At 46.2% G+C, this 26467-nt stretch overlaps 1 protein-coding gene across 1 annotated transcript in view; it reads right to left on the bottom strand.

Annotated features, from left to right (window-relative positions):
• VPS53 (VPS53 subunit of GARP complex) overlaps positions 1-26467 on the bottom strand; it is a gene marked incomplete at its 5' end in the record, with an annotated part of 64843 nt that overhangs the window by 31728 nt on the left and 6648 nt on the right. Inside the window, 8 exons of the mRNA XM_084272971.1 lie at positions 2603-2704; positions 4614-4755; positions 5424-5566; positions 7155-7298; positions 8447-8525; positions 14151-14270; positions 15445-15560; positions 15893-15979. Coding sequence (XP_084129097.1) covers positions 2603-2704; positions 4614-4755; positions 5424-5566; positions 7155-7298; positions 8447-8525; positions 14151-14270; positions 15445-15560; positions 15893-15979 — 933 coding nt within the window. The remainder of the gene's footprint in view (positions 1-2602; positions 2705-4613; positions 4756-5423; positions 5567-7154; positions 7299-8446; positions 8526-14150; positions 14271-15444; positions 15561-15892; positions 15980-26467) is intronic.

Below are 26467 nucleotides of genomic sequence, written 5' to 3'. Positions count from 1 at the left end.
TAGGTTTTTAATTTGTTTTATTTTTCTTTAGCAATAGACAATATTCCTTGCTGCTTGCCAGTGAGATGACAATTTTTCACTGCCTGCAAAGAGGGCTGGAGAGACTCAGGAATGGAATTCTTGCCGCTCTCCACAAAAAGCCAGGATCAGCTCCCAGCCAATGAAGATATGAATTTTTCCAGCTTTTTTTTAGTATAAGAAAAGCAAAACAAGAGAGCCTAAAGGACATACTCTCCTGAATGAGAGGAGGTGGCATGAAGTCATTTGGAGAAACAGCAAAGAATGACAGGGCAAGCAAGTAATTAAGATGCAAAGACACAATGAATACTAACAAACCTAACAGCTTTATGGAGACCAGACCACCTCTACAAGACTGGCTTCATTAACCTTCCCACTAAGAGCACAACTGGAGAATATAAGCTTTTTACAGCTCTGGGATAGAGCCACCACCCAGCATCCTCCACCCCAGCTCCTTTGCCAGAGCCTGCCCATTTCTGCTGGATGCACACACTCATCAGAGACGGGAGGAAAACAATAGGTGGTAATTACAGAAACCTCCCTGTTGCCAAGTCTCTGGAATGGCAGTGCCAACACAAAGCTGCAGATTCATGATGTTTACAATTTACCAAGCTGGAAGAGCCAACTCCTAATGCAAGACTGGTTTGCTCTGTGTGTGTGTGTGTGTGTGTGTCTCTGCATCACACTGCTCCCAGCATGTCTGGTGGAGAGAATACTAAATCTTTTAACAGTAGCAGCGAAGCTGTATTTCTGAGGGCACAGTCCTGTCCAAAAGCTGCAGATGTTTAAGCTATTTCCTCCTTGAGTTCGATGGAAATAATAAAAGGTTACTGTTGTCACAGTAAGGAGGTCTGCAGCTGGCCCAGTTTCCTTTCATTACTATCCAAAGTAAACAGATTAAAACGAACTGCTAGGATCACTAAAAGAGGGTCTTTTTTAACATGGATTCCCTCCCCCCTGGCTCCTGTGCTCCCTCTTACACTCCCAAGTGTTTGAATTCTCAGGACTAGTGTCTTGGAAGAGCTTTACCACTCAAAACTCTTCATCCTCAACCCTTCCTGTCTCTTTTCTTCTTCAACTAGTGACAGGAGAAGACGAGACCTCAGACACGAACACACCAGCAGTAACCACCCTTTGAAAACCAAAGTACTGGGGCTTATGGGGCTCCCACTTGGCAGCCACCCTTGCAGCAGAGCCCGGCACTGTGTGGTTGTGAGCATTAACACAAGGCACCCCCAGAGAGAGGGGGCAGCCCCACCACACAGGGCATGTCAAGGGACAGCTCAATGGATGGCTTCGTACCAGCCTCACCACCTACAGCGAGCAGAGCGAGTCCTTCCTCAGAAGCACCTGAGCTGCTCCTGGCCAGGGCAGGGCACTCTGATGTTCACTAAAACCAGCCCCAAACAGCAAAATAAAAGAAAAAAGGCTTTGCAATTTATGTCTCCAGCTGCCTTCTAGAACTTCTGGCTTCTCCAAGGATGTCCTCTCAGCCCAGCACTGCACACCAGCCAGTCTGCCCCCAGCCCTTATGGACACTGGAAAGCTCTTCACAAGAAATACACCACACAGGCGTTTCCCCAAGTTCCCAATCTCTGCCTTCAAGATCACAAAGTCTGGCCAATACCAACTGTCCCAGTGGTGTTTTAATGGGAAGAGCAAAACTTTCCTTAATCATTCAATTTCAGGACTTGTGCTGTGGGTGGAAAGCTGAGGGTTGCCCTGCTCCTGGCAGGGGATGCAGAGCACCAAACTGCACTGGCAGAGACCCACCACCCCACAAACTCCCCAGGGGCACCGAGATGAGTAGGTCCTAGGGCTCTGCTCACCCATCAGGGTACCACCTCCAAACAGGTGGTTTACCAGGCTGTAAACTCGCCGAACAGAGGGTAGCACCTTCCCCAAGCAACTCTGAATTAAAGGCTTGGAAAACTTCTGTCTGGTGAGTAAAAAATATGGGGCTTACAGGCTTTGATACTGGTGCCAATTAAAACAATCGCATTTACTATTCACTCCCTTAATGTTTGCAGAGGGCTTTGGAAACCCAGAGCTTTTACAAGTGCTTAGGTGTTGCCTGTTGCAGAAATAAAGGATGAAAAGCCCTCTAGAGATAAAAACCCCAGAGGTAATGTAACTTGGAATGAAGAAGTGACACTTGAAAGTTCAATGAGTTGCTTGGTGACTCCAGACTTTGTTTGCTTGGCTGACAAGGCAAAACATGAACTGCAAGAGCATGCAGCAGGAGCTTCTTCTGGGATCTGAAAACCTTATTGTGCTAGTCGATCCTTCTTGGACAGAAATCCTGTAGATACTTTTGAGCTGTTGCTGCATTGGGCCAGAACAGAACCCAGCTCACTCTCGCATCGCAGGACCGTCTCTGCACTATGAGCTGAAATAAAGATTGCTTTGGTTTCAGTGAAGTGAGCCAGAGCAAACCATGGTCATGCTGGGATCAAAACTGCACTGAATTAATTGCTGTGAAAACAAACCTTTCAAATCAATGGGCTGGGAAAAGCTTAGGCACCACCAGAGAACCTGACACAGAGACTGCCTCGCTGACAAGTGGAGAACTTCAAAGACTTACTTTGTCCACATCGGCTTTCTCAATCACAATCTCATCTGTCTCTGTCCCAGTTTCATCCTCCAGAAACGGGTTGGTGGAGGGAGGTGGCACTTCTGGCTTTTTCTGTTGAAAGAGAGGAAGCTCCTTAGAGAGCAGTGCATCAGGCACACAACTGCATCCCTGGCACACAACTGCACCCATGTTCTGCTTTAACCAAACCCTTAGAAGCACTGTGCAGCAGGCAGTTCGTCTTCTCTGAGGCCAGAAGTGACTGCCAAGTGCCAGGTGGTCCCTCTCCATCAAGGTTGGAGCACCCTCCCTCCTACAACAGGACTAAAAAGTCTGGTTCCCTTTCCATTGCTCCACCAGGACACTCTGGCACCCTCCTATAGCCTCCTGCTCCTGCACCCATGCTCACCCACTCTGCCTGGCTCATCCCTGCAAGGGGCATTTTCACTAGCGCCAAATTTCATAGAATCACAGACTGGTCTGGGTTGGAAGAGACCCCAAGGATCATACAGTTCCAACTCCCTGCCACAGGCAGGGCCACCAACCTCCAGGCCTGGATCTACACAAGGTTGTCCAGGGCCCCATCCAACCTGGCCTTGAACACCTCCAGGGACAGGGCACCCACCCCCTCTCTGGGCAGCCTGTTCCAGCCCCTCACCACTCTCTCTGGAAAGAACTTTCCCCTAATATCTAATCTACCCCTTCCCTCGTTCAGCTTCCATCCATTCCCCCTTGTCCTGCCATTTTCTACCCTTTTAAAAGTTGATTCCCCTCCTGTTTCTCTGCTCCCTTCAGGGACTGGATTTCCACTCTCTCAAAGCACATGCTCCAAAGTGTGTGGTCTGCACCGGGCAGGACCCAAAACAGGACCCAAGACTCTGCTGCTGCAGTAAATCCCCCATTACTGCTCCCACCAGACTGCTTGTCCCCACCATGCACTCACCAGACAGACACTTCTAATTACAACCTTCATTTTGTGTATAAAACAGGTCAGATGACGACATCCAGAGGGTCAGAGCCTCTAGGCAGCTCAGGAAGGGGCACAGAGAGGATTTTCTTTTACTTCAAGCCACACCTTCCCCCTCTGTTTTCCTGCTCTAACAGCTTCTGTGCCTACCTTCTCCAAAGGGAAAACAACCCAGTGAAGCCAATTTAATTAAAAACTGCAAATTTCACATAAAATTTGTCAGAAAAAATAAAGCCATATTCTTGAGAGATCTAAATTCAGCCAGGAGGAAAACCTTACAGGGCTTCCCGTTTTAATTAGCAGCACTTACTGCTCCACAGCAAATTACAAACAGGTCCAGCAGGCTTGCCTTGTAGGCTGAATTATTGCATCTAAGCAAGCTTCAAGACACCAGCTGAACAGAGAAGCCAACCCCAAACCAGTGGCTTCTGAGCCACACGTGGACTCTGTGCTCCCGCGACCCCAGGTTGGCAGAGCTCTCAGCTGAGATTTCAGGCAGAAAAAGCAGAGAGATGACCCCAGAGATGTTCACTGAGCTGTTTCTCTTGGCTCTGGCTTTACAATCTACCATATGAGACACTGAGGAGTAGAAGCTACTAATGGTCCTGCAAGTAAGACTAACCTGACAGACAGTGCGGGGTTGGAAGTTGGTACCATGAGGTTAAATGCTTGGTAACCAGTAACAAAGAGAAGAGGGGACTTAAGCTATAATGTGTCATCAATACACAGACAGCAAACACCATAACGCAGTCACCACGCTGTAATTACTCTGTGGTTCTCCACAGCAATGTGGCTTCAGCTGCAAACAGCACAGGGCCCAGGAGAACCAAAGAAGTACACAACCAGTGTTGATTCCTTCTTGTGAACCCTCTGCCATGTTCTCTACCACACTCCACAAGATGAGAAACCACCTTTCCCATTACAACCCAGTAAGCATGGTCACACTGAGCACTCAACCCTGCTAGCACAAGGCCGTGACCATAGCTGTGCACAAGGAGGGCTTTTTCTCCCCAAGCAGCTGTGGACTAAAGGGTTGCTCTTTAGAAATCCCCTTACCACTGTCCCATCAGCTAGAGTGCAACCTGAGAAGCGTTTAGCCATAAGTCCTTCAAAATTGGTTGTCCTCTGAATTGCAAACAAGAGCAATTTCACCTCGATCTCCTTCGCTCTTGTGCGCATTATCTTGGCCAGCTCTGTCCTGAAAGAGAGAGGAGGGGAAAGAGAAGAAAACAAATGTGGGTTTCTATAAAGACCTGAAACCAAAGACTGTCATTCAGCCTATTCCCTACAGATGCTTTCATCACAGAATTCAAGCTAATTCCTAAGACCCTCTCTAACATAAACCTGCTTTACAGATCATGTTTCAAACACAACCACAGCTGTTTAGAGCCCTGTGGGTAACAGGACCCCATCTCCTAACACTCAGCGCACCACTGCGGCCAGGAAAGCCCACAGTATCAAACCTCAGTGTCTGACTGGATTCCCAGAACAAAGGCAATGGTGTTACTGGGACTCAAACTGGCACCTTCCTCTGGCCCCCCCATCCCCAGTTGGCAAAAAGCATGGCCTGAGGCAGCTACACCACAGCTCACGCTGCTTCACTTGGCCTCCAACATTGCTGATTTTTACCTCTCTTACACTGGAACTCAATTTCCACATCATCTCACTCTCCCAACTCCAGTTTTAGTAGCATTCCTTGGGGCTCACACTCCTCATTTAACCACGGACAATTCTACACCACTATCTGAAGCCTGTGCCTTTACAGTCCTACAGACAAGATGATCCATTTGACAACAGACAAACCAACCTTTCATTTTATAAGGCATCTCTTTGGGGAGCTCACAATGACCTCCCCAGCAGACTCACCTGGTGACGTGGCAGAACTCCACCGCGATGCGCTCCGTCATGCACCACTCCTGGGGGAACATGCGCCCGTACTTCTCCTCATAGTCCAGCAGCTGACGCTTTATCCAAGCGTAACGCCTGTCGATCTTATCCAGCCAGGCCACCTGAACAAGATGGAGAACATCATCTTTAAGAGCAGCAGCTGCTAAACCGCTACCCCACGCCACCGGTTTCGCAGAGGAGCCGGGGCTATCGATCACAGCTAATCTGATGGTTATTAATAACGCTTCCAATGCTCGCAGTCATTCTTCAAAGTGCTTGAGCACATGCCAGACTGAAAGCTCTGCCTTGTGCAAATTAAAAGAGCAAGTGCTGTTGAAAACGAGGATAACAGCACTCCTAAATCATGTAGGTACTACTGAAAACTCAATTCGGTAATAACTCATCCGATCCCACCCTCTCTGTTTTACAGACAGAGAGGTTAAAGACAACGGTGGGATGAGAAGGCAGGAATTCCTGGATTCTCACATTCTACTAGTTTTCACACTCTAGAGACTGTGGGATATTCTGTAAGACCAGGCTCAGGTTTTTCCCCCCCCCAACATTAGTGTTTTCTAGCCAAAAAGCAGAGAGAGTAATCATAAAATGCTGATGGAAATATACTGGTTTAAACAAAGCTTTTTGGTCTCTTTCTCCTTTGGCCCCTTGTCAAAATTTCTAAATTGTTAAAATACATTTTGATACCAATTTATATTTATATTTTCCCCCAATTCAAGATGATGAGAGCAAATTGTTTGAAAAGCTTTTCACATCAGGACAGGAAGTTTAAGAATTAGCTACACAGATTAATCACTTCCTGGAAACTCCTCCCTCCCTATTCTTTAGACTTTTTGGGGGTTTTTTTCTGCGTTTGGTGGGTATTTTTGTTGGTGGTTTTTAATTTTCTGAGGTTTTCAATTTTCAGAGTTTAATTTTTCAAGCCTTTACAGGGCAGAAAGCATATCAAGCTTTACTCTGCCCTGGTCAGGCCCCACCTGGAGTGTTGTGTCCAGTTCTGGGCTCCCTGGGATAAAAAAGACAGTGGAATGTCCTGGAAAGTGTCCCGAGGAGGCTACGAAGATGATTAAGGGCCAGGAGCATCTCCCCTATGGGGAAAGGGTGAGTGATCTGGGGCTGTTCAGCCTGGAGGAAAGAAGACTAAGGGCAGACCTTATTAATGTTTATAAATATCTTATGTATGGGATGCAGGGGGGAATGGACAGCCCCTTTTCAGTGGTCTGTGGAGACAGGACAAGGGGCAATGGCTGCAAGTTGCAGCATAGGAAGAACTTTTATCCAGTGAGGGTGACAAGAGCCCTGGGACAGGTTGCCCAGGGAGGTTGTGGAGTCTCCATCTCTGGAGATATTCCACCCCTGTCTGGATGCTACCCTGTGCAATATGAGCTGGGGAGCTGCTTTGGCAGGGGGGTTGGACCCGATGGGCTCTCAAGTTCCCTTCCAACCCCTATGATTCTGTGATTTATATATTTACAATAGGAGGGGAAAACATTTCCAATGCTGATCTATGAAACTGAGGTCTAAGGTGGGAGGAAGTCATCCTAACTCATCAGCCAGTACATACCACACCCACAGCCACCACTTCCCTCAGGTTAGAAACACTTCCCACCCCAGGAACCTGTGGAAATGTGAACTTTGTGAACGCCAGCAAAGAAAAATGTGAAATCCAAACGTAGCTTGCTAAGCTTTCCTTACGTCTTGGTTTTCTTGGAAAAGGACCAGATACTCTGAGAGGTGTTGTTTAATGAATTTCTTGATGATTTCCTGTTTGATTCTGGGATCCAGGACGTTGGCGACCAGACACGCATCACGTAGGACATTGCTGGGCCCACCAGGCCTCTGTCAAAATAAACAGGAACAAACGACTGAAGGTTAAATAGCTGAAGGGGTGACTGTAAGTTGTACTGCATCCAGGCCATCCTGGTTCTATCCTTTCCCATTATTCTTCTCTTTTTGATGCTTCTGCTGCTACTTTTTATTATCACTTGGGTATCTATCTTCTGTTGGATGAAAACCAAACTCCATTTCACTGGCTGCATGGTTGTTCCATAGCTCAACAGCCAGAAAGCTCCTCACTGCAGGGAGCAGGCAGCTCCAGCTACAGAAAGACCCATTGTCCCATCCCTCCTGTACAGCCTTTCATTAGCCTTGATACTCTATGTGAAGCAGTGGGACAAGCACAACTTCACAGCCAAACTAATGTGGGGAAAAAAGCTCTCTGGAGATGATTAACTTGCAACACCTAATGTAGCATCTGCTGGCCTGTGCTGGCACACTGTGATGTTAATGGAGGAGACAGAAAATTTAGAGGCATTTTTAAAACACATCCTGTTTCTAAGCTACATCACATAGGCAGAGATCTGCCCCTCATCAAGGATCTGTTCCAAGCAGTCTTCCCATTTCTGTACTTGCTGGTTTATGAAGAAACCAGCATAGCTGGGACACTGGAAGACAGAGCTGGGGTGTTCTTTGAAATAAATTCAATTTGACCCTCCTGTTTGCAAACATTTGGATGCATAATTTTGAGGAAGCACATTTGTTCCTTAGCCCTAGCTCAGATTTGCTGAGTAAACAGCACATAACAGCCAGCCTGTGCTTGGCTTTCTCTGAACACAATGTGAACCTTCTGTGTGCCCAGAAGAACCAGTAACCCGGATGAGATGCTGAGGGAACCCTGCTCTGGTCTGTAGGGCCACAGGAGAACTGCTCAGGGCATTCCTGGACTGACTTGCAGACCTCACAGCAACACATGTACGTGGCATGACAGAGGAAGGCTGTTATTTCTGCCTTACTCACTAGATAGAAACACTGAGAAATATTCCTAGCAGCCTAAAGCCTGGGAGACTCATTTGCTTTCTAAAGTAACTCCTGAAACAGAGAGATAATTAATTATAAAGTAGAATGAGACAAAAGCTGATGACAATTATATTCAGATAGTTTTCAGCAAGGGTTTTACATGGGAGGAAGAGGGGAAGTGAGAACTTTACCTTTGTACCTTGAGAAGGAAAAGCTTCCTCAAAGTCAGCGAGGATCTGCTGCCCCAACTCATTCTGTGCTGCCTTCACCCTGAAGAAGAGAGAAGAAACAAGAACCTTGGTGGTGGTAAAGCAACTTGGCTTGTTTTCTGCAAACATTGCTACAAAGCAGACTGAAGTGCTAACAGCTACATGAAGGTTTTGAAGGGACAAAAAAAAGCAGGTTAGAGAAAAAGATCCATGATAGGAAGGTGTGTATGGCAAAACTGGGAGAGTGTCTGTTCCCTGAATGACACCAGGATGGCAACTCCAGCTCTGCCACATCGATCTGAGATTCTCAACACATCCTAGCTGCTCCTGCCCTGCTGCACTTCAGTGTTTCAGTAAGGGCCAGTTAATCAACCAAAACAATCAGCCAGCACTATTTCTTTAATGCCAGAGCGATCAATTTATCTTTACATTCACATGTGCTGAGCACATTTCAACATAAGTATGTTTCCAACCCAAAAAAGACCTTCACAGTGTCTCATCCTCATCATGAACCTTCCACAGTTCCAGGGACACCGACCTACTTTTGAACACATCCACACCAATACTGTTGGCTTGTTTTGTCCTACAAATCCTCCACATCTTAAGAAGCACGAAAGAGCAAAGGTATGAAAGCAGTGAAAACAAAGTTTGAACAAACCACAATCTTGCTCTTTATTTAGCTGAGAGAATAAAGCTCCCAATTTCCAGAAATAAAAGTCAATACCAGCTCAATTGATACTTCTAGGGAAATGCCTACACGCCCTAGAAAGAGCCAAAGCAAACAGTCAGGCACTCAGACCCCTCTGCAGCCCTTGAATTCTTCCGTCGCTTTTTATGATACTGGAAACGCTTTAAGGTCTAAACTGATCATTCAAAGCAGCAGATTTTTCCACTGCAGTTGATAGGTTAGAAAGAATGGCTGCATTTACTTCTCTAAAAATGTTTGTTCAGACCACAGGGAGAAGAATATGCATTGTTGGGTTTGGGGTTGGGGCTTTTTTTGGTTGTTTAAAACTCCTCAGTCTCATGGAGGAATGATCTGCTGCTTTAACCATCCCATTTGAGGTCCATTAGGAGCCAAACACTACAGGATGACCTGATGGTGCTGGAGAACAGGCTGGATTCTTCATGGTGCCAAATGCTGGGAATTCTAGACCCACAGAAGCAATGGTTTATATCTGTGATTTAAGTATATGTGTGACCAGCCTTATCCAGGATTTACTTAGGGAGATTTTGCTGGGAAAGCTTCCTGCCTGCAATGTCAAACTTAATTCTCACTTAAGCTCTCTGCTTCACAGAAACCTGAGGAAACTCCCTTGCAGGTACAGAACCCCAGCAAACACCTTCCGATCTGTAAACCCAAAAGGATTCACTGATACATTGAAATAGGAGTGGGAAACTTAAGCAGGGTGGAGGAACCCAGCCAAGCAGCAACAACTACAGGTATAATCCTGCTTAAACTGCACAAGTTGGCACTAGTAACTCATGAGAAAGCATCACAGAAGCAAAGCCTTTAATCCTTAAGGAAAAAAAAAGGGGGGGGGGAGAAAAGGCACTAAACATGGATTGAAAAAAAATTAGCTTTTAAATAATCAAGAAACAAGAAGTCTTTAGTATTAGGAGCCACAGAAATGAAATGGATTTGTTTCAGCAACCTGAAGTAGTAGCTGTGGTGGTACTACTTTCCTTACAGTGGGTTGCAGGGACCTTTCCATCTGCCAACAGCTGCAGTGCAAGCAGAGAGGCAGCACTGGAGGGAGCAGCAGCCAGATTCCCAAATACTCCACAAATTTAAAAGAGGCACTGTCAAGCAGTTAAAAGCTCCATCCACAGGCTTCTGTTGGTTTAGGCTCCGATTCAGAAAAGTACTTAAGGGTAGTCTTAATGGGGATTCTCATACCCTTAAATTAAGGAACCTGCAGGAATGTCTTTGCTGAGCTGGGATGTTAAAAGTATTTTTAGGAAAAAAGACAAAAATCTGTTGTGCTTAAAAATCTCTCAAAAGCAAACAAGGGAAATGAGTTCTAGCCTTTTTTTCTTTGTATTTTGTAAGACAGGAGTAGGCCAGAGCCCTTGCAGGAGCCAAAGGTTTAGTTACCTGTGAGCAACAGCCTCACTGCCCTACCAGTAAGTACCCCTCCTTACCTAAGCACACACACACTCAATTACTTTTCCCCCCAGAAACATGAAAACCTCTCTGCCATCTCTCCACAGAGCCATTCCCGTAGGCAGAGGACCCAGCAAGGCACTGGCATCAGCCACCAGAGACTCCTGTCCCCAGGCAAAGCTGGGAGCCTTTCAGTAATTCACAAAAATCTTCATACCATGGGAAAAAAACCCCAAACCATGTGGGTGAAAGCCTGGCCACAGTGGCTGGCTGCTCCAGCGTTCCCTGCTGAAGGACGTTTCTGCACGTGTAGGAGAGTGAATTGCCCACCAAGGCTCAGCAAGCCCAGGTGCTCTCAGCTGGTGACAGCTTTGGGACCTCTTCCCAGGTCTGTTTGATAAGGATATCTTTCCCTGAGCTGATTCCCACCCCGGCAGCATGCTGAGAATCCCAGCAGCCATCCTGGCTCACCACAGCAGGGAACTGTCTTTTCCTGGGGTTGCTCACATGTGCCAGAAGCTTTGGTTACCCAAGTATTAGTGATTATTGTTTCTCTGACTTTTATTAGTGCCTTTTGTTCAGCATTTCCCCCACCTTAAAAAAAAATAAAACCAAGAAAACCCACTGTTATGTTTCAGATGACATTAAATTACTAGAAACCACAATTCCTTTAGCCAAAGCTACCAGAAATCTTAAACGATGCCTCAGCTTACTGAGACAGAAAGAGGCTGAGCTAGCCTGTTTTTCTAAGGCAAACTTATAATCACCTTCCTCTTAAATACTTTCCAGGCTTTTTTCCACTATCTGCTGGGCTTTGCTAACCACTTTCATGGGTGGGTTTGTGCCTGCTGATTGTTTGTTCCCTCCACAGACAGAAAACAGAAGAGGATTGAGAGATAACAAACCATTCCCCATTTACTACAACAAACAACTTCCATCGCCCCGGGTAAGTTGTTGGTTTAGGCACAGAGTTATGTTTGGATGCAAATTATGACCTTTTTACATCAATACCCAACAGGACCAGCACAAGAAGCCAACTGATTGAGAGGTCAGTCCAGGTTCCCAATGAATATTTACAGTGGGGTTCTGTTTGGTTGTTTTCAAGGGGACAGAACAGGTGGAAAGCAACATCAAAAACACAGCGTTGAGTTTTCACAGCATCTGGGAGCAGGAATCTAAATTGAACACCCCAGGACAAAGAGCACAGCCAACCCCACCGAGCGGGCACTTTTCCTTCCCATGGTTTCCCATTCATATTTGGCTTTATTCCATTCACACCAAGGGAAAAAGGCTCTTTAATAAAGAAAGCAACAGAATCTGCTCGTTTAGCAGCGCATATAATAGACTTATTGTATATAATAGACTTTGGTTACTGTCACAGCTCCATGCCAGCATCTATTAAAGCACTTCTTGCCTTTGCAAACACCCAAGGAGGCTTCACCTGTACCATTAAACCAAATTCATGAGGCAGCAACCCCCAGCAGTTTCACAGCACTGCGAGAAGCCAGGCAAACTCCCCTTGATGCTTCCTGAATCACAAAAGTATTTCCAACTAAAGAGAAAGAAGAGTCAACTCTAAATTGGTCCCTGCTATGTACAGATGAAGTCCAACTCCAGAGCAGGTACCACCACGCTGTAGATCACCCCATAGTAATTTACTGCCTGGATGTCAAAGCAGGAAAGCGATCCCAGGAACAGCCTGGGTGCAGCTCTCCTCTCACCCCACAAGCAGCTGCTTCTATCGCTACCAGATGGTGCGACTCTCCCTGTGTAAACACTGGAAGGAAAACCCTGCCGAGGCAATTCTAAAAATAGGAGGAACAGACTTTCTTGAGCTTTTCAGATCCTTATCTTGAAGGGAGAATAAAACAAAAGTTTTCCTCCATGTCCTTGCCAGTCTCTTTGGCGTGACTCGAAACCACCGTGCCTTTTAGCAGCAGCATGAATTGTTTTCTGTAATTATCAGCAGCTACAAAAGTATTAAATCATCATCCATCAGAAAGGGAAAACCAGCCAGAATTTTGGACCAAGGCTTAAGTTCTATTTGGCCTTAAAATGGCCAATGACAGCAGGTTTTTGCCCAAGGGCATTACCATTCTGGAAGAAAATGAGCCAAGCTATCTTTCTGAGCACGAGGTTGGAAGAGACAACAGCCTAAATTCAGAAAAGCATTGACATATGTTTATATTTCCTTGATGCTCATGTTCATTTAAGCAAATGCTCATGGTCAAATGCTTTGCTCAAACAAGGCCCCTTCTCTCCCTCAGATTTAGGCTGGATTTTTCTTTTGCTCCATTTCATGGATTCCATCTGGGTTTCCTGGAAGAGGTATCTATATCATAAAGAAAGTCCAACAGATTTACATGAAAATATTACAAACAAATCATTCAAACACTGTTTCCATCACTGAACAGCACAGGCAGCCAGCTGCTGTCTTAGCAAAGGGAGTCACCAAAACAAATTAATTACTGTGCCTGGGAGACTCCTCCAAGCACCTCTGTAATGAGCAAAGTCATCTCAGGCATCAAGGGGAGGGGAGTGATGGATTTGCAATTTTCACACTGAAAATGAACACTATCAGGTGTTTGTGTCATTAGAAAGGTTCACCCCTAATGTTAAGAGGTTGTTTTCACCTCTGAGCTGAGCTCAGCACTACTAGAGGCTGTTAAGCAAACAGTGTACGTGTGATGTGAGAGAAATAAAGCCAGCTGGAAAGGTTTTGGCCAGGGACAGCAGTGGCCCCTGGAACAGGGAGGTTCCTGCTCTCTTCCCCAGCTGTCACATCTCAAATTAAGCCAAGAACCTATGAGATCTGGTGGCTTGCTCACCGCTGAGCCTTCACCTGCTACTGCTGAGAAGCGTGGGTGCTTGCTGCTGACCACAACTCACCAAAGTTAAACGAGCAAGTCCACGTCAGCAAATCAAGGTCAGCACAAACGTGGAGAGCAGCTCTATGTTCTACATGCCTTTTTGGGATGATCTGCTGTGTAAGCCTCAAATCTCAGCAGCGTTGGGCAATGGGAAAGCAGGTTTTGGCAGAAGAAACTGGAGGTGCTCAGAATAAGGGAGTTTGGCACATGCACAAAAAGAAACCCTGCCTGCCTAAACCCTTGGGCGACGGCGCAGTCTGACAGCAATTCCCGGGCGGTGGCTGGGCAGAAAGGGGCCCCAAGCACCCTTATGTTAATACATCTATTTCTGCTTCCTGCCAGGCTCCCTGAGGTTAAGAAGGCAGGAGGAAGCATCACCCTGGGGTTCACCACAAACACCCACACGCGAAGATCACATAAAACAAATTTGCACGTCTACACGTTGCTCCAGGTAAGTAAATGAAAAGCCAGTCAATGAGAACACAGATCATTCATGAATTACATCCCTACTAATTCCTGGTACTTAACAAATAGGCTGCTCAAGAGCTGAGCAAACCATGTCCAATTTTAACCTGTTTGTTTTGGCCAGAAAGAATCTCAAAGGACCACGTCCAGCCTTCACATCCTTGAGAAACCAACTCCTGCCTAATGCATTTTCTAATCTCCCTTCCCAGCAGGCACACAAGTGCTGAGGACTTGACCATTTTACCTTTCAGAAAGCTGTCGAATCTGAGGAATCCCCATGTATTTGTTGAAGTGCTCTAACACATTCACAACACCTTGGAGTAGGTTGGCAACTTCTCCATATTGTCTCCTCCTGGTCATAGCCCTGTAGAGGAAATGAAAAGATTTACAAAGGCAGGTTCAAAGAAAATCCTGGGTGGTAATTCCCCAGGTCATCTCATCCCCACTGGGTCATGCCTGGTCCCTATTGACATTTCTTTTTCTAAAATACACAACTCTTCATTAAGATTCCAAGGCAGCATTAAAATTTCACTTAACTGATGCTAAAATAAACCAAGGCAGCACACATCTAACAATGCTTCAAACCCCATAAATGTCAAAAGCAACGCTTGGCAAAGAACGTGTAAACTACCGAATGCATCCGCTTCCCAGCGTGGGGCCGGAGGCTGTAAATGTTATTCCACTATAATGACCTGAGTTAAGCCATTTGTCATCACACACAAAGTGCGAGTTAAAGCTTCACAGGGAGGGGAATCATTATGCTGAAAAGCTATTAGCCTTGACTTTGCTGTTAATAACTTTCACAGGGAACTGACAGGGGGGGAAAAGCAAAAAATCAAGTTTATTTATTTGTATTTCATCCTTCAGGATCATTCCGATGGGGAGAGCAGCCTCAGTGAATTTGAATTCTGAACACTTAGCCCAGTGTTCGTGCAGAATTTTCTACAATCCAAGAACAGGCTGTGCCTGGGCCTCCCAACTTCACAGATGCAACGTGTAAAATGTGAATTTCCCCAGCCTGCGTGTTCCTCCTGCACACTAAAACACCCCCAAAGGATCATCAGAACCATCAAACCCCACTTCACACACTGTACAAGCTGTAAGGCTTCTCTGGACTCAGTCTCAGAACTACAGTAGAGCTTTCCAAAAAGAAAGAGATAAAAAGAGATCTTGTGCCAGTTTAAGATATGAGACTGATAAAAATCCCCCCAAATTCCAGAAGAGCACATCCCAAATGAGGATACTGAACAGCACAGGCTGTCTTAATAATGAAGCCAGACTCATTCCTTGTCACCAAGGATCAACACAGCAATTCAAGCAATTGATTCTGCAAACCCTTAAATACAGCACCACAGGTTGCAGGTCACTCAGAGCAGCACAGAAAGCATCTGCCAGCAAAAAAACCCGCAGACTGCAAACTATTAAGCAAACTTCTCTCCAGGAAAACAAGTGGCTGTTACCGACCTATCCAGAGCATCCCACCAAACCCAGGATCTCAACAGTGGTGTCAAAACACCAGTAAAAATTCAGATACTCACTCCAGTGAATCCACCCCCCCAGCCAGCATGTGCAGGTGATTGAGGGTGGTGATGGAGGTGGTTAGATGACGCTTGGCATGATCTAGCTGCTTGATATCCCGTGTGATTTCCTTAACCTAGTGAACAAATGGGAAAAAACCAAGAGTCTGGTTAAATATAAAGCCACAGCAATGGAATTTTAAGGAGATAAGGAGGACAATCTCCTCCCATTGGGACTACAAGCATTGTCAGCTCTACAGCCATGCTAACACGAGGACAAAGGTACAGATTCAACACATGGTTGACAGGGAATTGCCAACCAGACAAAAATCTTCCCTTCTCAATGAGAAAGGGAAGCAGAAGTCTGGGGTTGGGACTTGATCTCTTGAGGCCTCTTCCAACCCCTATGATTCTGTGAAGTCAGTGTGTCCCTCTCCCTTTCACAGGCTAGAAAGAAACCATGGCTCACCATTTGTTCTGATTTTTCAGCCTTGTCTTTAATATCCTTAATTTTACCAAAGAGCTGTTGAATGGCTTTCTGGGCTTCTTCCAGGGCCTGGAAAAAGAAACAAGGTCAGAGTGGAATGAAAACCTGCATCCAGTTTTCACAGTTGCTCCCTACAGCCCCTGGGCTGGGGCAGCAGAGGAACCTGTTTTCTTACAATGAAAACATCATCAGGACATCAGACATCAACATACCTCGTTGGGCTATTTAACCTGCGTGGCCCAGGGTTTCAGCATCTGATTTACAACAAGGCTCTGGCAAAATGTGATTGAGATATTCTATGAAATCACATGTGCAATAAGAACTTACTCCTGATGGATACTTATTTTGAGCAAGAAAACAAAACCTCCACAAAACATCTACGCTTGTCATTAATTCTAAAGGAAAACCATACAGCGTTACATACAGAACACCAGGTGCTGGCCTAGACTCTGCCTGGAATTCCCAGGGTATTGTCCTGTTGTTGGAAAACCTGATGGATATTTTGCTGATTACTTCATGGCGGGCAGCCCAGCCTTCCATGCATCACAGGAGGAACGGCCCTGCCTGGGCACCGAGGAGAGGACACAGGTTCAGCGGGCAAAGAGGATCGAGCATGGGAAAACTGGATGTTCCATGGAGCTTTGTGACATGTCTGCAAGTTTTTTGGGGTTCCTGGTCCCCTTTGTTACAACCACAGCACATCCCACCCACACACAACCAGCGTGAACTACACGTGGATTCAGTGAGTGGAGCCACATGGCCAAAATCACATGTCCAAACCCTGACTTCTCAAGTAATTCAACACGTTTCACCTTCCCAGTCTGATAACATTTCCAGTCCCAGCTCCACTTTGTTTCCCCACTGTTAAGTGGGCTTCTATCCTTCTGGTTTTATACCCAGTCCCATGACCAAGGTTACAGCACAAGCTACAAGCTCCTTCAGCAAATAAATTTAACACATCTTCATTTGGAAACATAGGAGCAAACTACCTGCCAGGAGCTTTTGCTGGAACGTAGCTGCATGATAATAAAAGTATAAAAGTTGGAAACACTTTATAACTCATTTTCCAGAGGGGGAGGGGAGGAAGGTCTCCTCTGACATATCTTGTGAACCACGTGAAGTTACCACGTTATCTATCAGTGTCACAAATGAACACACAAACGTGCTGCAGGGACAACTGGACAACTGCCCTGGAAAACACCACCACCCACCTTCCCTTTGGCTCCAGCCACGATGGAGGCTATACTGCGTATTGGAGAGAACACCCTCTGCTCCCATCAAGGCAGCAAATCATGAATCTTAAAAGCATTTTCTTACTGGCTTTGATATTATTTTGCTAATAGATGGTTTATTTTGGACATTAAAATCTAAAACCAAACCAGTATCAAGAGAATAGGAATAGTTCTTTATTATTTACACAACGAACCGGCAACCTGGCACCCGTGGCGTGACGCGGGGCTCACCCTGCGTTACTCATTCATTGGTTTCTCTGCCAGTGCTACTGGGAAACACGTCACTGTACGTACCCCAAACAGCACTCAGGAGTTAATTTATTGTGTTTCCTTTCCTCCAACAGCAGTTCATTCCAGGGGCGGAGGGCCACGAATAAATAAAGGGACTGGATACGTGTTCTGTTGTGGTTATAGGAAACAGGGATGTTGAAATTAAGGTTGCGATGTACCGGAAAAACACCATATGACCCTAATCAACAACCCAGCCTGCGAGCTACAATTAACCCGTCAGCAGTAGTTATTGAACCTCATGCATCCTCTGAGGTCCCTGAACGTCAGGCACGAGCTGAGCAATACAGAGCAGATAGGGATTGCCTGCTCAGTGGAGACAGAGCCATCTCAGTCAGCAGCATCCAAGGCTTTTCCCTCAATGTGTGTCCCTGGGGTACCCCAGTAGAAGGGACCCAAACCACAGCTCTTGGTGGGACCTCCTAGTTTAAGGCCATGAGTTGTTTTTAGCCAGCCCTGTTTCTTGGTCTCTGTATTTACGCAGCAGAAGCTCCCTCCTTCTTGTGTTAACAGCAGGATGAAATGCAGGAGGCTGGGAAGCCACGCACAGGAGGGGGAAGACCAAGTCTGTTGGGCAGAGCCAGACCCCAGGTAAGTTGAGCACACAGTGAGCTACATGGGTTTTCATCAAATTCTCCAAAGCTGGAGAGGAAAACACAGCACATGAATCAGCTATAGCTCTTCACCTTCTTTCACCTCAAGACGCAACAGGAAAAGAGTCCAAACACACCAGTATAAAACAATGGGGAGCAGAGTTAAACCATGAATCACTAAGAAAAAGCTGCCTGAAAAACAGCTTTACTTGGCAATATCCCAAGTAACTTCTAAGGTCAGCCTGCACATCATCCCTTGTGTCACCTCCTCACACGAGATCTTCCGAGCAGCAAGAGGAGGGAAGAAAATAACCCAAGAGAGAGGTAGGAAAAGACAGCATCTAATTCATTAAGATTTACAGTACCAGATTGACACCACCACACACAAAAGCAGTGCTGGTGACAACACTCGAGCCAAAAAAACAACTCAGTGGATTACAGTCAGTCTCTCCAAGCCCCCACATTTACTGCAGATGGACAGAGCCTTCTCCTTCCCCTGCCAGCCTGGGTATGGAGCTGCCACATCGCTCCCATCAGGCAGCTGCGTCTCATCGGTGGGTTTGATTTTTAAATACCCCTTTATTCATCCTAGCAGGAACCTGGTGCAAGCCAACACTGAAGGAGTAAAACAGGAATTAAGAGAGGCCCGTCTCATTACTACAAACTCTGCTTAACTGGGGGGGGGGGGGAAGGAAATCTTCAGAGGACATTTGCTGGCTTGGGAAACCCTAAGCTCAGGGTCAAACTCAATCAACACTGTTCTGTCCCCAGGAGCAGTTAAAGTGCCTCGATAGTTTCCATATGCTCACTGGGGTTGTGCTAGAAACGTGCTACTTTTATTTGATTCTGGCCAATATATATTTCAATTGGATGTTACTACTCACATCAGAAAGCTGCCCTCTGCTAAGTGTTTTATAGACACTCGGCACATCTGCCAAATTCCCAGCATCCAAATGTGGTTTTAACGTTACAAATTGGGCAGTGGTCAGGATGCTGAGAATGTAACGCTCCTGGATGGTCCCCACTCTTGAATACAGAGTGTTAATGCTGCTTTCATTTTCTGCCACACTTACAATCCAGATCAATGAAAATCTAGACTGTGACTAAAAATTAGTTCCCAACCCCGATGCTCCAAGGAGCCTCCACCATGGAGGTTACACAGGAACCCCTGCACGCTGTGACCAGGCTGAGCAATTTCTGCTGCTAATGTCTCACACAAATGAGTCCCTCCAGATTGAGGATGGGTAGAAATGCACTTTGATTCTCAGCCTGATTTCATCTTAGAGAAAACTCTTCTAGGGATAAACCGCCGCAGGGGAAGCCGAGAGGGTTTGTCCGTCAGGGCAGGGCGACAGCTCAGCTCCCCGAGCAGACAAACTGAAGGGCTCATCACACTTGGGTTTTGATTGTAGTAGCTTTCTACCCTAGGAGTTCATCAAATACTACATAACTACTACAACTGTCGCTGAAGGGTAGAGTTTTCTGTCATCAGCTCCGGTCCTAATCACTAAGGCTGCACAGGACACTTTAAAAGCAGATTACGTCCAACAGGCTTAAGATTGCTGCTGCAATCCCTCACTTAACCCCCAAATCATGCTCCAAAATCAACCCCCCTGTTCTGAATAGCCACACCAACACCGACAAACACCAGGGCTGAAGTGAGCAGTGATTTCCCAGTCGTGCAGGTTGAAACCTTGCAGTGGGACTCCTGAACAGCACTCCTGCGCCTGCCCTACACCCTTCTGAGCTGGCACCCTTTCACCACATCACCCAGCCCCACACATGGGTGCCTGCACCCTGAAGGAAGGTGGTGATGTACCGTGACAGTGGTTTCAGTGGTCATGCTCCAGGTTTGACAGTCAGGTATCCAACGTGCACCAGAGCAGCGTGGCCATTTCAACGTTAACTGTGCTACCTGCACTACCCTCTAGCAGAGCCTTTAGCTCCATCACACTGGGACCTCACAGTGGGTTACTACAGCTTCACCATGCAGCTGTAGGCTGGCAGGTGAGCTGCCACAGCCTTCCTCCACACCCAGCCGTGCTCAACACTTAACCACTGTTATCAGCAGGAAAACCTCCCTGTGCAGGCATTGATTATCTCCTTCACCACCCTGCTGTAGAATAGCAAAGCTGTGAGTCTTGCCCTTCTTTTCTGTTTACACCAGCCCTGTACTGCACCTCCCTGTGCCCATGACACACCTCATCTTGCTGGGCCTCTCATCCAGCCCCAAATAACTTGTGCTGCTGGAGAAGCACTGCACACCCTCTCCTACACTCACCCTCCACTCCAGCACCTGGGTTTTGTCCGATTGGGAATGTTGCACTAAATTTGCCTAGGAAGCCTGTAAAAGACTGAGGGCTTCCAGTCAGTTCATCCACTGATGAGTCTGTGTACTTCAGGCAGGGTTTCAGTCACATCTGCAGTATGGGAGTCACACTCATTTTTCCATGGGGGTCAAGTTTGGCAATCACTTGAGTTGCATCAGATTTTGCAAGATGAATTGGTGTTCAGGTCGAGACCTCAGAGGCAAGGCAGGGGTGGGAGGAACAGACAAGCACGCTGTGAGCCCCACACGCAGGGGTTTCTAAGTGGCAATGCTGACAGTTCACCTGCCGTTGCACAGAGGCAGCACAGCAGGAATGAACATTACCACTGAAAACGTGAGACAACAGAAAAAGAGAAAGAAAAAGAATTGAGATCCACAGTAAGGGAAAAAAATAATCTGCCTGTTGTCAGGATTGCTGTTCTGAGGCTGAGCTTCTGGGTTTGCTGGCACCAAAACCACAGCACTGGCTGTGGGATGGTCACATCTTACTTTGCAGCTTGCATGGCTTTCCACAGCACCAGTGAGAGAGAGTGCCTTCTGCTAGCACAAAACACCACCAGGTTTGTAGCCTCAGGCTGCCGGACAGGGCACATCCTCTGCCTTTCCATACAGGAGCACAAGGCAAGGTCAAGCTTGGACTCACTCCTACCTTGAACTGGGCTTTGCAGCAGATGGCAGAAGTTCTGCCTGACCTCTTCATACAGTTGCAGATGCCAGTTTTCATGGCCAGCAGCCAGAAGGATAATAAACAGCACTATTTCTTCTTGGCATGGCATTCACCTGAAACCCTTTTTAATAAACACGTTCTAGGCTAGGAAAAGCTCACTGTGTCTCTGAGATGGGAAGGCCATTGTCCAACTGTCATAATTCACTGGGGAAATGACTCTAAATGAAACTCACTTTTTATTTATTTTGGCAGCTCAACTTCTGTTTATTATTCATGGGTTACAAAAGAATATTATGGGACTTTAATCACTCCACTGGAGTCTTACTGAATCTCTGGCATGACCCTTTTTTTTTACATATATAAAATTACATAGCTTAAGACACAACATTTAACCCTCATCCATTCAACCACCTTAAAATGTATTGAAACCTAAAACTAGTCTGTTCCTGTTTCAGAATAATGACCCATTCATCAAAAAAAACCCAGGAGATAAAGCTTAGCCACGCAGGAGAGAATGAATGTCATTGAAAGTTGGTGCCTAAAACATCAGGGATTGTGACACAAAAAAAGACCCCAAATATTTCATAGATTTAGGCTTAGTTATTAAAAGCTTATGGTGATTTCCCCTGTCTGCTCTTAAGGCTCAGGCTATGACAGTCAGGGCTGTCCCAGCAGCAGAGCACATCAACACCAACCACATGAGCTGACCCTGGACACTGTGGCCAAGGAAGCAGCGTGCAATTTGATGTCTGGGAGTGAGCACACATTTAATTAAAGAAATAAAGAAATAAAAGTGCCTACAGTAGGAAATCTGAAAGCTCTGACTGCCTTAGTGTAGTGTGAGACACAACCTGCAGTCAAAAAAGCCACCTCCACACAAACAGGCGGAGGTAAGGGGAGAGGCTGAAGCAACAGCGCTGTTTATGAAGCCTGGTTATGCAAACAGCATGCAAAATCACCTCTCTGCCTCTCAGGCTGACACTGCTGGCAACCCAGCACAGAGCTGAGGAGAGGACAAGCCAGTGACTCCGGGGACACCAGCCCCAGCTGCCCTGTAGCTGAGAACACACTGGCTAAACAGGCATTCGAGTAACAGGCACGACCCCATCAGCAGGGGAGAACCACAGTCCCTGCCAGATGCAGCACCTGCGCCGCTCCTCTACTGCTCACCATCCTCCTCCCTCTGCAGAGTGTTTCCTGGTCTCTATTTAAAGGGGAAAACCAGAGAAAAAACACAAAGTATTCCACACTCTCCCATCTATGACCTTGTCAAACCCAATAACCTGTGGGCATTTCTCTATGCCAGACACATCCTCATCCTTCCACACGCTTAAACGCTGCCAGACACCACAGCATACACAGGGCAGGGCAGGCAGGCTGAGCCTCCCTGCAGCTGCAGAGCAGAGACACTTATTTTTACATGCAACAAGGAAGGACAGCACCAGCTACCAAAGGATGGGATGGCTAATTGAACAATCTAGTGCTGTGCTCAGGCTGGGCAGCAAGAATATATTTGTATTCTTTAACCACCTCTTTCCTCCTGCTGCTGTGGTTAGGAAAAAATAGATAGATATATATAATTGTTCTCATAGAGCAAAGCAGGAGGAAACCAAAGCAATCCAAGTTATCAACAGGTATCTTCAGCCATGAGAAACATGCAAGGCTTTTCCCAGCCCAGAACACACCCCTTTTCTCCTTAACAATTAATTTGTTCTCGTACTAATTGAGCCAGACCCTAATATAGTAGGAGGTACTAAGTGATAAAGCATTTTTTTCTTTAAAACACTGTCTTTACTCACTCTATTTCAGTCATTTACTTTATGCACATGTGTGCACACAGCAGGAAGGGAAGGATGGACCAGAGGTAACAGAAAAAAGGATTTTTATGGGGGTTTTTATATCCAATCAAGCCACAAGTCTTGGGATTCACCTTGAATTCCTGATTCCTTCAGAAACAGGTTTTGTATTAAACTACATGACCTCTACTGACCCAGGCACTCACATCCTGCTGGCACAGATGCTGTCAAGGGTTAAACTAGAATGCAAAACCAGAGGCTACACTATTACAAGGACAAAAAAGGCTGATAGGTGAAGCAGCTTCAGCCAAACCACCAGCAAAGGCATGTCAGCAACTGTCAAAAAAATTACAGCAGAAGGTTTAGAAATAAACACAACTCAAGAGTGACAAATAAAAACATAGGGAGTGTGTTAAACACTCAGTGGAAAAATCTATGGGAACTTTTTATACTACACCCTAGGGCAGAGAGGAAATTATGCCACAACTGGACTGCAGCTCTTTGCAAGGTCAGCCCAGAGTCCAGTTCAGCTGCAGCTCTGAGAAAAGCCTTCCAGAGGAAAAAAAAAAACAAAACAAAACAACAAGATAGCACTGGCTCCCCAAAAACTGCAGCCCAAACCACAGCAGCTCCTGCATTCCCAGCCTCTCCCAGAGCATCCAAAATAGCCCCAGAGTCTGGGACTCCCAAGGAAAATTTTGTTACGCCCTGCAGAGGAATGTTCCACCCACGACTGTTGTTTCCTCCCATAAAAGGATCATTAGGGAGATAATTTCTGAAGTTCAGGGTATTGTCTACACATTTCACTGAAATATTGCACCAGGAAGGGGAAGCCAAAGGAGCCAGACTATTTTAAGGCTTCTGCATTTGGAGGAAATTCTAGGGCAAAATTTCAAAAAGGCAGATGCTTTGAACTGGGAAACGTTAGGCTTTGTGGAGAGAGGAGCATTCCTGCCTTCAGAGCTGCTTAAATAACTCTTCTGGGGCCACATCTATTTGATCCACTTTATTTTTAGATTTAGAATCTCCCTTTTTCAGACCCCAAAATACTATTTTATATGAACACGTGGATGTGATCAAGACTATTTGGGAAACAGCTTAAAAGTTAAAGACTGGCTATAAAAAGCTCCTCTCACAGCCTTCTCATACCTACAGTTCACCCTGAAGCCCTGATCAATCATCCAGGCACCCAGGTGGAGCACAGAGGTGTTATCCTCATCACCAGCCAGACAGGATGGGAGACTTGATCACAGGGAATACATCAGCTGGATCTACAATTAGGATTTTAAACTTGCTGTATCTAAAGGCTCCTGTTCCTTAAGGAGCACATTTTCCATATACTGCATACTCCCCACTGGGTCTGACTGGGCTTCAGATTGCTCTAATTGGGAGAATTAACATGAAACACTATTCAGAGATGTCTCCCTTGGCAGCACTCCCTCACCATCAGTTATCAGCAAATCCTTCCCCTGGTCTCAAACACAAGGCTGGGCTCCCCTCTCCTGGATGGCTGTGAAGGTGCAGCTCACAACCAGGGCAGCTCCACACAGAGGGAAAACGGCTTCTGCTTTGCTGGACTTTCCTTCCCCAAAAGAAAGTAACCTGTTCAAGCCTAAACACTCTTAGCTTGTCTTCTGGGAGCCTGCCTGGTATCACTGGTCTCCAAACACGCTACTTGTTATCAGAGAGGTTGATGGCAGATCCCAGTGATCTGGGGAGCACTCCAACCAACGGCTCACACAACATTCCCAACCCCACGTTTGGCAGTTAAGGCTGACAGGAGGTGGAAAAGCCAAAAATGAGCCTCTTGCATCAGCATATGCACACATGGTACTCACCTGCAAGGGCAGCAGGGCTGGCAGGAGCAACAATGCCTCCCACACACAAACCTGAGGCAGGCAGAGCACTGTGAACTCCAACCCCAGAGCAGGATGCTCAGGAGGGAACCCCCTCCTGGTTTGCTTTAACTTAAAACAAGAGCTTTTTTTCCTTTCTACCACTGCATCTGAGGTGCATGTTTCCTTTGGAAGGCAGTCAGAGATTTGAAAGGATGTTTATGATAATTATTTACTCTCCAGACAAGAACAGCTCCTCTAGCTCTGATACCAGAGTCAGGCAACGCCGATTACAGTTTGTATCATGAACTGCTGGAATGTGACTGATGGAAAGAGGTTCTGTAAAACACCTTCCAGGTCCACTCTTGGAGTAAGTACACCTGATCCCAAGCTCCCACTGAACTTCAAGCAGCTACAAGATTACAGTTCCTATGCACTTTTCTTTACAGCACTCACTTTCAAGGACACAGCAGGTTGCATCATTCCTCTTGGGTCTCAGCGCATCAAGGGACAGAAATATGTCAGGAGGTAGGAATGGCTTTTTCAAAACCTGGTCTGCTGCACATCCTGCAGGTCACAGACATCTCATGTGGTAGGAAGGTGTTATAAATGGAAAAAGGTATCTCAAGATCCAATTTGGTGCTGGGGATGGTTTTAAGCTTTGTTTCAAACCCACCACAAAAGCTGTCTGCCAACTGTTTCTTCACCAGGGGTGGTTTGAAGTTGTGGTTATCTGATAACCACATCAGATAATAATGAGGTAATGATAAAATGATCTTCACCCTGGGCTTCCTAAAGGACAGGTTCACAGGATGACACCATCCATCCATGTGCATCCTTGCAGAGATGCAGTGGTCTTGAGGATACAAATTTAAGAAGAATAGAAAGAAGATCAGTATAAGAATGAACCTAATTTTATTGTGGGACCAAACTACCACCAGAAAATCAGGAAATAATCCCCTTCCAGTAGCACTGACTTGTCTTAAAGGCACCTTTTCAGTTGTTCCAAAACAATTTCTTACCATACACGGGAAAATGAAACTCTTCCTCTCCAAGTGGGAGAAGCCAGGCCTCTTGCTCTACAAAAACACATTTCTAAACATCCTTGATCCCACTGAGAATTGTGTTGGTAAAATAAAGGCACTCTTCAGCACAGGAACAGGCAGCTGAAGCTGAAAACCAAGGTTTTCACCTCCACAAGCAGCTATCAACAGGTCAGCCATGTGAAAAAGGCTGCCTTGCTCCCCTGGCTAGCACCCAGGATACACTACTCAGAGAAACTAGCACAGAGGGTGACAGAAAATGTTTCTTCTAGGGTTCCTCTCTTTGGTTCTGGGGAGACAAATACAAAATATCACCTCAAACTGAAATGCAATTCCAGCATTCCCCAGCTCTGTAAGGTGACTCTTCCACAGCAGGTCCCTCTGACCAGCTAAGATGTGAGGTCTGAGCTTGCTGAAGCTCCTTTATTGCTGCAAACTTCAAGACCCAGCCAAGTCCTGCCACTCTAACAGTCTGGTTCCAGTAACTCACGTGTGAAAGGCCCATTCAAGAGTGAAATGGTGGACTTGGATTAGAAACACAGAAAGAAAAAGCTTGCAGCATTTCAGATTCGAGCAACTGTGGGGGTTTTTTACTAGAAAACTAAAGCTGTGAGTAGTTGAGAGGTTTCAGTATTTGTTAGGATCTCTTAATGTAAGACATGGCTGTTGGGCTTCTTGGGAGACAGCCTGGCCTTGGCCCATGCAACTGCACACTCTGGTGTCTGTCTTAGTCTGCTTCTACCTCACAAAGGAGCAAAGTGAGGGAAAATGGGG

The sequence above is a fragment of the Gallinula chloropus genome (assembly GCF_964237585.1).
Source record: "Gallinula chloropus genome assembly, chromosome: 19".
In the NCBI taxonomy this organism is placed as follows: Eukaryota; Metazoa; Chordata; class Aves; order Gruiformes; family Rallidae; genus Gallinula; species Gallinula chloropus.
The sequence above is the reverse complement of the archived record's forward strand: the minus strand, read 5'-3'. Positions and strand labels throughout refer to the sequence as shown.